The sequence below is a fragment of the Alosa sapidissima genome, chromosome 19, assembly GCF_018492685.1.
Source record: "Alosa sapidissima isolate fAloSap1 chromosome 19, fAloSap1.pri, whole genome shotgun sequence".
Lineage (NCBI taxonomy): Eukaryota > Metazoa > Chordata > Actinopteri > Clupeiformes > Clupeidae > Alosa > Alosa sapidissima.
This window is the reverse complement of record NC_055975.1, coordinates 16,115,606-16,128,023: the sequence shown is the minus strand read 5'-3', so window position 1 is coordinate 16,128,023 and position 12,418 is coordinate 16,115,606. Positions and strand designations below refer to the sequence as shown.

The 12,418-nt window shown below is 45.0% G+C and overlaps 1 protein-coding gene across 2 annotated transcripts in view; it reads right to left on the bottom strand.

Annotated features, from left to right (window-relative positions):
* LOC121692689 (MAM domain-containing glycosylphosphatidylinositol anchor protein 1) overlaps positions 1-10,424 on the bottom strand; it is a 182,844-nt gene extending 172,420 nt beyond the window's left edge. The window contains exons 1-2 of one of the 2 annotated variants that reach the window (XM_042071495.1): positions 9,691-10,424; positions 8,308-8,397 (exon numbers count right to left, since the gene is read on the bottom strand). In XM_042071495.1, the coding sequence (XP_041927429.1) occupies positions 8,308-8,374 (67 nt within the window). In that variant the 5' untranslated portion in view covers positions 8,375-8,397; positions 9,691-10,424. Of the gene's footprint in view, positions 1-8,307; positions 8,475-9,690 lie in introns of those variants that run through there. The other variant, XM_042071496.1, reaches the window with a different exon arrangement.
* Between the last annotated feature and the right edge of the window lie 1,994 nt (positions 10,425-12,418).

Sequence of the window (12,418 nt, the reverse complement as noted above, 5' to 3'; positions counted from 1 at the left end):
TAACGTCCACTCTGAGTGAAGCATCCTTATAAGGGTTTGTGCAAAGAAACAAATTTCCCCTCACTTTCATTTTATGATTCAGAACACATCGAGTGAAGGAAAAATCTGCCAGCAAGCAAGGTTAAAACTCCTCGAGTAACCTCTAACTCAGGGCCCATTTGGCAGTCAAATGCTCAGACCAAACCTCAGCAAAGCCAAGATGGAGCTTGGGCTTCTAGGCAGTTCTTTTGGGGGCGGACATGCTGTTTTTTAATCACTGGATGCAGACTTGAAGCAGGCACCGCATCAATGAATCAATAGTCTTCAGTATTTATTTATCAGACCCCAACATCGACAAACTAGGCACACAGACTCTGGGCTTTTACGCTTTGTTTACATTCACAATGAGGAGCGAGATCATTGGATGATTTATCAGTGAAACTCAAGCCCACCGGCACACTGTCGTGCTTTTGGAGTTGTCTCAACAGATACTTTTTTGTGTGTGTGATGCGACACTTTTTGTCGCGCTATTGCTGCAGCTGCAGACGTTACAGACGTTCAAGACGCTCCCGTCCCGGGTGTATTCTATGACGGCAACCCTGCAGATCAAAGCGATTGCGAATTCCACCAATCAAAGCCTATACGAATTCTTCAAAAACCGCCACAGATTTGACTATGTGAACGTGTGCCGCCTTTCCAACATGTTTTCTCTCAAGACAAATTAGAGCCTAGTCATGCCTGGAGGCAGAACGTTTTTTTTTCTCTCTTCTTTCTCTTTTTTCCTTCTTGTCATTCTGTTACTGAAGGCAACTGGCGAACAACTAATACATTCCCTAATGGCGAGAAGTACAGTAAGGCTCACATTGTGCCTCATGCCCTCTCTCTCTCTGAGCTTCAACAGGGAGGCGTGCTTTTGAAGACAGCGGCTTTGCCAGAGCCAATGAATATGGCTGAAGGTCTCTTTGGAGTGTCAAAATATTGGGAGTGAGAGAGAGAGAGAGAGAGAGAGAGAGAGGGGGGCGGGAGGGAGAGAGAAAGGGATACAGAGAGGGAGGGGAAAAAAAGCGAGATTGAATCAAATTGAACGTGGGCGAAGCAGACGCGGCATTAAGGACGAGTACACCTGAGCCAAATTTTTCCTGACCATTCCGCTTTCAATTACTCCCCTTCAGGCTCAGAAATAGAGACGGGTCACAGCGAGCGATATATAAGGTGAGGATGTAATGGCTTGAAAATAATGTGCAAGTGTGTGTGTGTGTGTGTGTGTGTGTGTGTGTGTGTTTGTGTGTGTGTGTGTGTGTGTGTATATGTGTGTGTGTGTGCCTGTATGCGTCTATGTGTGTCTGTACAGTATGTGTGAGGGAGAGATTGGTTGTGTGAGTTCAGCCATACTTAGTGTATTTCTGCATTTATCTGTGGGAGTGTGTGAGAGTGTGTGCGTCGGAGTGTCTAGACACACAATGTAAGCCTGGCTAGCATGTGCACCCACAAACAGTACCATTATCTAAAACAAAAATAGCTTTGCTGATGACATCGTGTAGACAGCAGAGAATGCATGGATTCGCAGAAACCAAACACTGTTATCATGCCTTACAGGCAATACAAATCATTAGCAATATGCTCAGCCTCACAGACTTAAACTGTATGTCTATTCTTCTCCCCATACCCTGATAATACAAAATAAAGCTTTAAAGAAATCACTGGATGCTTCTTGTTTCTGTTAAACACATGCTTGTTGGGTGGAGTTGCTGATCAGGACTACAACACCTACAGTAGATGCTCACACACTGACTTAAGAGGGACCAACTCCACGAGGAACTTTCACTCTTGTGCCCCCCCCCCCCCCCCCCCACCTCTTATTTTTCTCTCTCACTCTCTTTCTCTGTTCTCTAGTCTCTAGCTGTCTTTCACGGCCATGCGAGCTCCAGTCTCCAGTTCTCGGCAGCGCCCCAGATCTGCTGCAGACTGACGGGCGGACATTAATTATTCACACACCTTTGGAACAGGTTGTGTTTACATTGCAATGTTCTCAGAAGAAAAAGAGTGTAGAAGAAGGGGGGAAATAGAGAGTAGCGAGTAGAGAGAGAGAAGGGGAGAGAGAGAAGGATATAGATGCAAAGAGCAAGAAAGAGAGAGACAGACTGATAGAGAGAGAGCTAGAGAGAAAGAGAGAGAGAGACAGAAAGAGACGTGAAAAAGGTGAACAGGCTTGCGAGTGGGGAGGAGAGGAAGAAGGATAGAAAGTCTGAGTGAGATCGATGTGAGAACAAAAGAGAACAGAAGCAGATGAAAGCGATTAGAGGGTTAGCACAGCAGAGAGGGAGGAGCACACCAGGAGAGAGAGAGAGAGAGAGAGAGAGAGGAGAAGAGGTAGAGATGGAGAAACAGATATGAACATAGGCAGGACAGCCAAGTAGAGAAGACTCTATTTTAACCAACAAGCCTGTGTCTCTCGCACAGCTAACACAGAGCAACAAGCGGAGAAGAGAGTGGACGAGGCGGACAAGCATGGCATCATCAACATGGAACGGTACTGATGGGGAGCGAGCACAGAGCAGCAGGCAGCGAGGGTCGTCTCCTCATGCCTAATGACAGATCAGAGGGAACAGGGGAACTCACATACACACGCACGCACGCACGCACGCACGCACGCACACGCAACAGAAACACACACAAACACACACGCGCACGCACACGCAAACACACACGTGCACGCGCACACACACACACACAATCAAGTATTTGGTGGCTACAGCACTTGATACACTTTATTTATCTGTTGGTCTGTCCGTCTGTCTGTCTGTTTTCTCTCTCTCTCTCCCTCTCTCAAGATCTGCATGTTTAATTATGCAATAATCTATCAATTATGCATGATATAATTATGCCTTAAATTATTCTGCGTGTATATCTCTAGGTTGGTTTTGTGGTGCAAAGCACAACTCTGAAAGCACAACTCTTTCTCCTTCCTGTCCTTGAAGAGCATACAATACCCTTTCAATCTTCTGACCAGTCCAAGGTGTGGACATCATCTCCCCCTGTGCCCTGAGACTTCTTTAAAGGGACACCAGGCAAGCCTGATGCTTTTTCTCTACGAAACTACCCCTCGCTCGGTCTGAAGCTCTTTTCCTTTTCTTTGCATCTTCCGTCAAGGGTTTTCGCTGCTTCTTCAGCTGCCATTATGCACAGGTTTGCAACAATCGCTAGCGTTTCGTTAGCCTCCCTCTGTGCTGTGGATGCAGGATGGAAACTGAAACTGCTTTGGTCGCCGGGTACGATACACTGAACTTGCAAGCGGGATATTCTTCCTACAGGCAATAGGGGCGGGCGAGAGAGTCTTCATTCGCCCTGTAATGAGTCATTTAACCATATACCGACTTACGAAGATGAGTAATTAACATGAAAACGTTGCCTGGTGTCCCTTTAACGTCACCCGTCTCCTCCACCTGGAAAGTGATGGCACCACCGCCCGCAGCCAGAGCGACAGATGAGGGCTGACAGTTTTTGTAAATGGTGAGGGGTATATTAAAAAGGATGACAGGTTTCAGGTGCTGCGAGACATCTCCTGACAGGCCGAGATTATGGTTAAAGTGGGGAGAGACAACAAGCAGGAAGCTGTCATTCCGTCTCTGTGTGGCGTCCCCGTGTTTGGTTCTGCTCACGTTTCCTGTGACACTCTTTCATTCTTTCCTTCTTTTCTTTCTTTTGTTTCTCTACTTTTTGCTTCTCAGATTACAAGAAGACGCTATTTCAATGTGTCTTTTCCCCCTTGAGCCGAGTAAGCCTATTCCTCTTGTACCAATATCATCTCTGCATGCAACTGACTGAAATAACAGAGAATAGTGACTTGGGTGACTTTAATATACACAGAAGCAGGAGTAATTGAAAGGTTGTGGGTTTACAACGCATGGGACAAAATCTCTACCCCGATTTCCAAAGCACAAGGGAAGCGAGTCAGAGTAGAAATAAGGTGAATAGAATACGCTGCAGCCTATTGAGGTTACATCCACACTGTTCCTTATTGATTTGAACCCAAAGCACTTCTGTTACATTTGTGCTTCTGCTCTACTACTCGAACGTTTTCTAGCTCCTGAAACTGAATGATTTTGAAACTCTGTCAGCCCAATTTTCCTTTGAAAACTCTGGCTTCACGTTTTAATGTGGACAGGGATATCCGCAAACATCTGAGAACGCAGACGTAGAAACCGATGTTCCCTGCCCGATTTGACCTGGTCAGTCTGAGGTTTGTTGACTTTTCATGACTCACTTCCACTTCCACAACTAACCGGTCACTGGTGAATGAAACATGGAGAAAGAAATACAACCTTCACTGACCTTGCAGTCTGTGATAGCATCTGTAATGCCCTTAAATTCTGCATGTTACACCCTGCATGGGTGACTGGTCATGTGATCCGCGCTTCAGCGGTCCAGTGCATAGACAGTGTAGCCAAGGTTCCGGAATTGCAAACGTCCATGTGGATGGAAACTGTATTTGTTTTAAAAACAGAATAGTGTGGCTAAAGCCTAAGATCACCAAGGTTCTTCCATGACATCTGGATCATGTCAGAGAGGTAATGTCCAGAAAGATCAGCTCTCCACTACCTCTCCCATACAACTGAGGGCTTTGAGAAGAAAACACTTTACTTTAGGTTTCTACATAAGAGTGACATGACACTGTCATAACCCTAACAACTCTAACCCTAATCCTAACCCTAACCCTAACTTGACAAAAACCAAATGATACTTGACAGAAGCGAGTGACAGGAGTGTTATGTCATAAACGTTTATGACTTGTTTATAATGCTTATGACACGTTCATGACAGTGTCATGTCACTCTTATGTAGATACCTTCAAGTGAAGTGTAACTGAAAGCAGAAACTGGATACAGGAACGCATTGAAAGGTATGTCCAAAACCAGAGACAGCACAGGGCAGAGAAAGTCTATAGTGAGGATGACTAGAAGAGGAAGACAGAAAGAGAGGGAGTGGAAACGACAAGAGAGATGAAGAGTGAGGGGTCTGTGATGTCATGTTCAGATAACTGTTCCGTCGTAGCAGCACCATCTCATGTATAAGTCATGGGGTGCCAACTGTTCACTCACTCACACAACACAACACACACACACACACAACTCTTTGTTTCTCCGTCCCTCTGGACCGGGACAGATCAGAGACACGCTGGGTAGAGAGGACCGCAATCTCACATGGAGCTTTAATGATGAGTGTCTGTGCATCAGGGTGTGTGTGTGTGTGTGTGTGTGTGTGTGTGTGTGTGTGTGTGCGTGTGTGCGTGTGTGTATGAGATAGAGAGAGAGAGATAGAGAGAGAGAGAGAGACAGACAGACAGACAGGAAAAAAGAGAAAGAGAGCAAGAGAATGTGCATTGGTGTAAACATGTCTGTGTATGTCTACTGTCACTGTGTGTGTGTGTGTGTGTGTGTGTGTGTGTGTGTGTGTGTGTGTGTGTGTGTGTGTGTGTGTGTGTGTGTGTGTGTGTGTGTGTGTGTGTGTACAGTACGTATGCAAACATGTTTGAGGTCATGTCAGAGTGTGGTGCCGGTCTGACGAAGGCACACACGGCTCTTGTTTGTATCAACCACCTTTCCTCTGAACTCAGCTGACTTTACACTGTACCTTCAAAAGCTTAAAAAAAGAAAAAAGGGGGACGGGGGTAATAAAACTCACTAATTTCTCACTCCTTCAGGCTGAACCCACAAACTTTTGCTGAGACGGCGAGCGTCCAGCGAGTAGCTTTGGGGAAATCTCCTCTTCCCCAGGAGAGAGGCCTCAGCCCCGCCGAGCGGCACCTTTTAGCCACGGGCCACTCGCTCTAAAATAAACCCCAGTCAAGACGGGCCCTTCGCACTGACCCGCAGGTTAATAGAATTTCGGTATACCTTTACACTGCCACGCACTGTAGCCATAAAATAACCACAGGAGGAGGCCAAAGGGAAGGATAGAGGGTGAAAAGGAGAGAGATAGAGAGATAGAGAGATGAGAGAGGGAGGGAGGGAAGAGAGGAGAGGGAAGGGAAAGGAAGTGAAATGTGTCAAAGGGAAGATGAGTCAAGACAAAAGACAGCTCGGGGAGTTAAGAAATGGAGATGAACGACATGAACAAACTAATGAATAAATGGATGGGTGGATGGATGAATGAAGGAGTGAGTGAATGAACGAATGAACGAATTAACAAACGCATGAATGAGTATGAACATTAAACTCCATCAAGAGTCACACTACTGCCTTGTCTTATTCTACTTTTATTACATCTAGTGAAGTGTGCTTCCTTTAATTTCTTTATTGAAATCCAAGGAGATATTAATAAGACGTTTGAAAAGCAGATGAAGAATATGCACGGCAAAGAGTCAGTGAAGCTGTTTCTCTTCATTAGCCAGGGTGTAATAACATCATAGTGCCTCCCCACACACACGCCACACAAAACCAGCCAACAGGCTGCATTCATTTCATGGGCCTTTAATTACAGATAAGAGGGAACATTATAGGGGATAGTCTACTTGCATGAGATAGACAGTGTGTGTGTGTGTCGGTGTGTGTGTGTGTGTGTGTGTGTGACACTCTGTCCAATACAATTTGTACAAGTGTACAAATGTATTCAGCCTAACACAAGGAAAGAAGACAGCGACACGACCTTAAAAGGACAGACACCCTAAAAGAAAATAGCATTCAGCTATACCGCCAGCTCCCTATAAAGCGCTCCCGCGCGCTCTCTCTCTCTCTCTCTCTCTCTCTCTCTGATGACAATATTAAAATCCAAACAGTAATCTCCAGCCCCAATCACATTCACCACAGCGGGTAGCCGCCTCTGCGCGGCACCATCTCCTCCATCAGTTCTCCCGGGTCACCGAGCAGTGGACCCACCGACTGTGAATAAGCCACCACTCTCAAACCTCATTAAGGACCGCAGATTAATTGATTAATCAGGAACTAAATTAGAGGGATGGGCAGTGCCATGCATGACTATTATTATTATTATGATTATGCCGCCTTTGCATCCTGCTGCCTGTTACTGTTGTCAACCCTGTTCAGTATTCACCGACAACAATGGCAATGAAAGTGACTCTGGTGGGTGAATATTGCATGAGTGGGTTAACTAATAAAGGAGAGGAGGAGAGAGGAACGAACAAGCGAGAAAGAGAGAGAGAGAGAGAGAGAGAGAGAGCAGAAGAGAGAGAGGTATGGAGCTGATCTATCCAGTGATGAACCCCCTCCCTCTCTCCTTCTCTGTATTGCGCTCCCTCTTTCTCTTTTTTTCGCTCTTTCTCTCTCTCTCACACACACACACACACACACATACACACACACTTCCTCTCCACTGCCTCACAGCCACAAATAAATTATGAATGCTTATTAAAAAAGGCCAATATTCAGCATCCAAAATAAACTCAGTGGCAAGAGACATAAAAGAGGACCAACATAAAGTGCTGAGATAAAGAGATGAAGTACCCAACACCCCCGACCCCCCCCCCCCAAACACACACACACAAGCCTACTCATGCACACACCAACCACACGTCACCAATATATTATGCACACAATCGCATACACACACGCACACACACACCAGGCACTCACCCATGCAAGAGCGCAAACATGTAATAAGATGTTTACTTTTATCATAACATGGGCAGGACAAATATTTGGAAGTTCACAAATTGTTAGAAGTGAAAGTCTATTGCTTGCTGAGACTAGCCCAAGAGACAAGCTTTGCTTGGCGTAATTGCAAGAAGGCATAGGCCTAGTGGCCAGCTATCGGCTGTCTGAGTATCAGTAAACTCATAAGTTCAGCGCTGAGGAGGAACAACCCACAGGAGGCCTTGTAGAGTGCTGGTGGTGCTATCGTGAAAGCGCCATCCTCAGTCACATCTCAACAGTTATCACAAGGTCCAAAACGCCCACCTGATCCTCTTGGAAAGGATATTACTCTGGGTGAAGTTCACAGACAAGCACTTGCACAGTGAATCAAAAGCAAATATTGCAGGACTTAGCTATACAATTGGCACAGATCATATAAACCTTGCTCAAATACAGCAAACCAGTACTGAAGGACAGTCACTTCAGAGATCACAGTCTACACCCCAAGATTGTGTGTAGTGTGTTTGTCCCTTCAAAATATTTCATACATTTCTTTAAGTTAGAGCCCTTCTGGTCAATGCAGCCTTGAGACCTTCATTTTCATTTAAAGAAATGGGGATATTGTGGACAGCCTGTGAAATCCACCTTTTAACTCCACACCATCAGGCTATATACATACATAGTGTCAAATGCATATGAAAATGCAAAACGCTGGCTAAAATGCCACAAAATCCCTTACCATATACTCCTTGCCCTCGTGCGTAACGATGGATGACAGAAAATAACAGGATCCAGAAAAGCTCCATCTTCAGCTCCGATCCGTCATTACCTGCGAAAAGCCCGATTGAAGAGTCGTGTTCAGTTTGAGTGGCACAGAAAGGGAGCAACAGCCTAGGTCAAGCAGGGATGACCAGGTGATGACAACATCAAGGCAAGCTCCACGCCGCCGGCGGTTTGTGCCGCACACCTCACTATTCCCGGACCAGTCACACGATTCAATACCAAGGGAGGGGCATTAAAAAGCAATGTTCGCGGTGCCCGGAAATCATGTTCTGTTACGTCGCCCGGCAGATTACAGTGAATTATAAATTATGATTAAGTCTTTATCCATTGGTTGTTCCAATCCGCTCAGGTTAACGACAAGCAATTCATTTGGAAACCTTGGATTATAGGAAGATTACAGGCCAGTAACTGCTGTATAACCCGGGATTGACAGGATTGACTACAGTAATAATGGGTTATTTTCGAAATTGCCGGGCAGGTAAGGGCAGTAGAAATAAGATTTCTGCGTCACGTACAGAAGATTGAGTTGATGCCAAATGTAGGTTAGATATGTTATTTTCATGTTAAAATTCTTACACGTAATTGTATCCCATGACTTCAGAAGTATGAGACATAACTTTTTAAAAATGTCTGCAGCTTAAAATATAGGCTATGTTTATTCACAATTACAATTGGATAACCTCAGTATGTTTAGGTACCCCGGTTTACACCCTAAATACTGGGTGAGGATATGTTAAGAAATGTGTTTCGTTTCGCCATTTTTTACGAAACTTCAAATCATATGGCTTCAGATTAAAAATATATATATATATCCTTTCCTGTGAAGAACGCGGAAATACATTTGCATTTCACCGGCTACTTATGGGTGAAGGGAGCATCTCTCCAGACTTCGCGCGCAATGCCCCATCTCGCTGATGTGCGAGGAAGCTTCCCCACAAGCTTTCAACAAACCATATCCAGCATAATGTACGGTGGAATCTATATAGCCGTGACGTAGTTTTCAAAATAATTTTCGAAAATATAAATCATCATGTTGGCTGCAACGGACGAGTGAGCAATGTAGTGTAGGCTAATACAATCGTTGTTAGAAATGCATGCATTCTTTTTATTGTCCTGGTTGAGAGCTGTGATGTGCAGTGCATTTCTCCTGTGCAATGTTGATGGTGTCATTCTTTTCAAGTTCCGCGAGATGAAACATTATAGTCAGTAAGCCGGCAAATTTCTTTGTGACAGGCTAAAGGCGTTACCGAAATGTTCAAATCAGTCTAGGACGTTCAACTTTCAATTTAAAGTAGACTAAAGCAGTGCGTAAATGATGAAAGTAATTGAGTTAGATTACCTTTCTATGAAGCAGCGCTGTGGGACACCCCTAAAGTCACAGTCCACACCCTGATGCACGAAAACCCCTTTCGGCAAAATGTGTGTGTGGGGGGGGGGGGGTGAACTTAAGATAGCCTATCCTTACTCCCGTGATCTTGATGAGAATTTCTGCTGCTGCGGTCGTCTCAACAGCCCAGCGATAAAATTCCACTGCATCCACAGCGGCAACTTTTGGGGCTCCGCGCCTTACGGACGAATTTTTACCAGTCGCCCCTTAATTCCACATCAGACAAGGAGAAAAGATGCGCGGATTTTGCCATCCACCCGGAGCTGACACATAAAGCAATTTTAGAATTTTGTCATATAAAAAACTCGTCTTACAATTCTGCGCTGAATTGTCGAATAAAACATATAGATTGTTACACTTAAGCCTGTGAAAAAAGACGATTGGGAAAAGGTCCTGCTCTCTTCCCTGCGTCTGGGTTGTCCGAAGCCGTTTGTCAATGGAAGTACGCGCCTAGAATGAAAACGATCCTGTGAGAGATAGTTGGTGAAAAGAAGGGGACGCCGAGATGAGCATCCACTTAAACAGGTTGCCAAAGACTACGCCGTCGCTAGACCGTTTGTAATCCTGACGCAGCTAAACTCAAGTTCGAGTCTCCTGCTGCTGCAACTTGAGTGGCGTCCGCGAGTGATGAGAGAGTGAGTGAGGGACAGCGAGGGATAAGAGGCTCTCGGCTTTTTAATTGTTTTTGGTCGAATATAGCTGGTGTGATTCCGTCGGTGGAGACAGCCAATTAAAGCTGTGCAGCTGCAAAAAAAGGGTTCTGCCTACAGAGGACTCGCCCCGGTTCCCCTAGGACCAATTAAATAAGAAAGAGGCCGGGAATGGAGAGAAAAATCACAATCTCACTGCCACCCCCTCCTCTCTGCCTCTCCCTCCTTCCACTCTCTCTCCCTCTCTCTATCTCCCTCTCCATCAGTTTCTCGCTGCCTGTCGCCGACTGTCAACAGACTTTACAACACGCTTAGTTTATGGCCACAAGGCGGCGTGATTTAGCTACAGCTTCCAACGGTGAGGTATCACTTCTAATTAGTAGTACACATTCAAATTTTGAAGCATTAGCAGAACTACTAATAAGTACTAATGACCATTTTGACCTGAAATAAAACAACTATTTTGACAAATTCCACAAGTAGTTCTATTAATTTTTTATTCTAACAGTGTGTGTACGCTTGTTGAACAGACCATTTCCTGAGGCCTTACATGTTATCACACTGCCCCCTCTATGCACAAGTCTCTTTTAGCTGACCTTGCAGAATGTGTCTGGATTTTGTAAGTGGAGAGAACTGTTTGAAGTCATCTTGAGTGGGGCAGAGAGATGCAGCCTCCTGAACTAAATCCTGTGTGATCCACCTGCTCCTCAAAACACACACACCTAAACTCTGACTCAAAAAGACAGCTGTAGGAGACGTATAACAGATTTTATTCCCAATGATCTAAGCCCATAGAAGGATGGTCTCTGAACACTGCATATCAAACAGATGAATGCTGTCTTGCCTCCCTCAGACATACACCTATCTCTTGCTACAAGGCAAGTCACTGTGTATAGGCACAAACCATTTATGAGGAGCAGTCTGTTTATCAGATGTTTTGTGCAACACTATTCTCCAGGGTGCCACAACCACAGCAAATAATTCTTGCCAGTGATTATCTCACAAAATGAGTCAAGTGTGGCTTTCCAGCTGTTTTCCAGGGAGAATACACCACCGACTGTGGTGGATTGACACGTTTCTCAGTCGGCAGCGAGCGAGTGTGTGCGCTGGCTAATTTGGAATTGTCATTGCTTTTCTTGCCAACTCATAATGTCTCTCCTTTCATTATCAGTGGCAATTCCCATCAGATCAGTCCATTCAGCATTATCAACAAAGCACAATCACAACAATCAATAGGGCTTTGATGAAAAGGTGTGATGTGATCATACATCCTCACGTGTATTAGTGAACTTGAGAACTTTGCTGTCTCAGCTCTTTACATTGCCAGTCTAATCTCACAGCCTGGGAAACCACCTATTTAGAGTAGAGTAGCATTCAGTAGAGAAAGCATTAGCATTGTAGTGTGTCACATGTATTCAAGTCAGTCTTGCTTTCCCCTCTAACTCTCTTTTTATAGTTTTCATAACACGACAATTGTTTTGATATCTATTTATATATGTTGTTGTTTTTTGTAATTTGATACTGTCATGTTAGAGTTAGGGTTATGCCAGTAAAGCCGCTGTACCAAAATGATTTATTAGTTTTGTTAAATCCACTATAAAAATGAAGACATGGCATTATTTTTTACCATTCAGGTTCAAATGTTTGTCTGTATGCGTGCCTGATAGTCCCCCACATAACGTTTCATCAGTTACTGAGGCTCACATAACCAGACAATGCACGATATCATTTCCCATGTCGAATTTCCAAAAACACGGACACTGGGCCAAATCCTCTCGCACAGTTATCCTCTGCGTTGGCAGCCTGCCAGCCCTGTGCAGCGAGCACTGCCAAGAGGGCATCATTTTGGGCTTAGAGCAGTTCATGACAATGCCGCCGGCTCACTGGTGGCGCCTGGCAGGGTGGCATTCTCGAATGGCTCCCAAGGGGGCAGCCAACGGAGTGCCTACTGAGCTCACTGATTTCCCGTTAAAGAGACTGCAAGTGTCTTTAAGAGAAGGGGGTTCGCTGTCATGCAGTTTCACTGAACG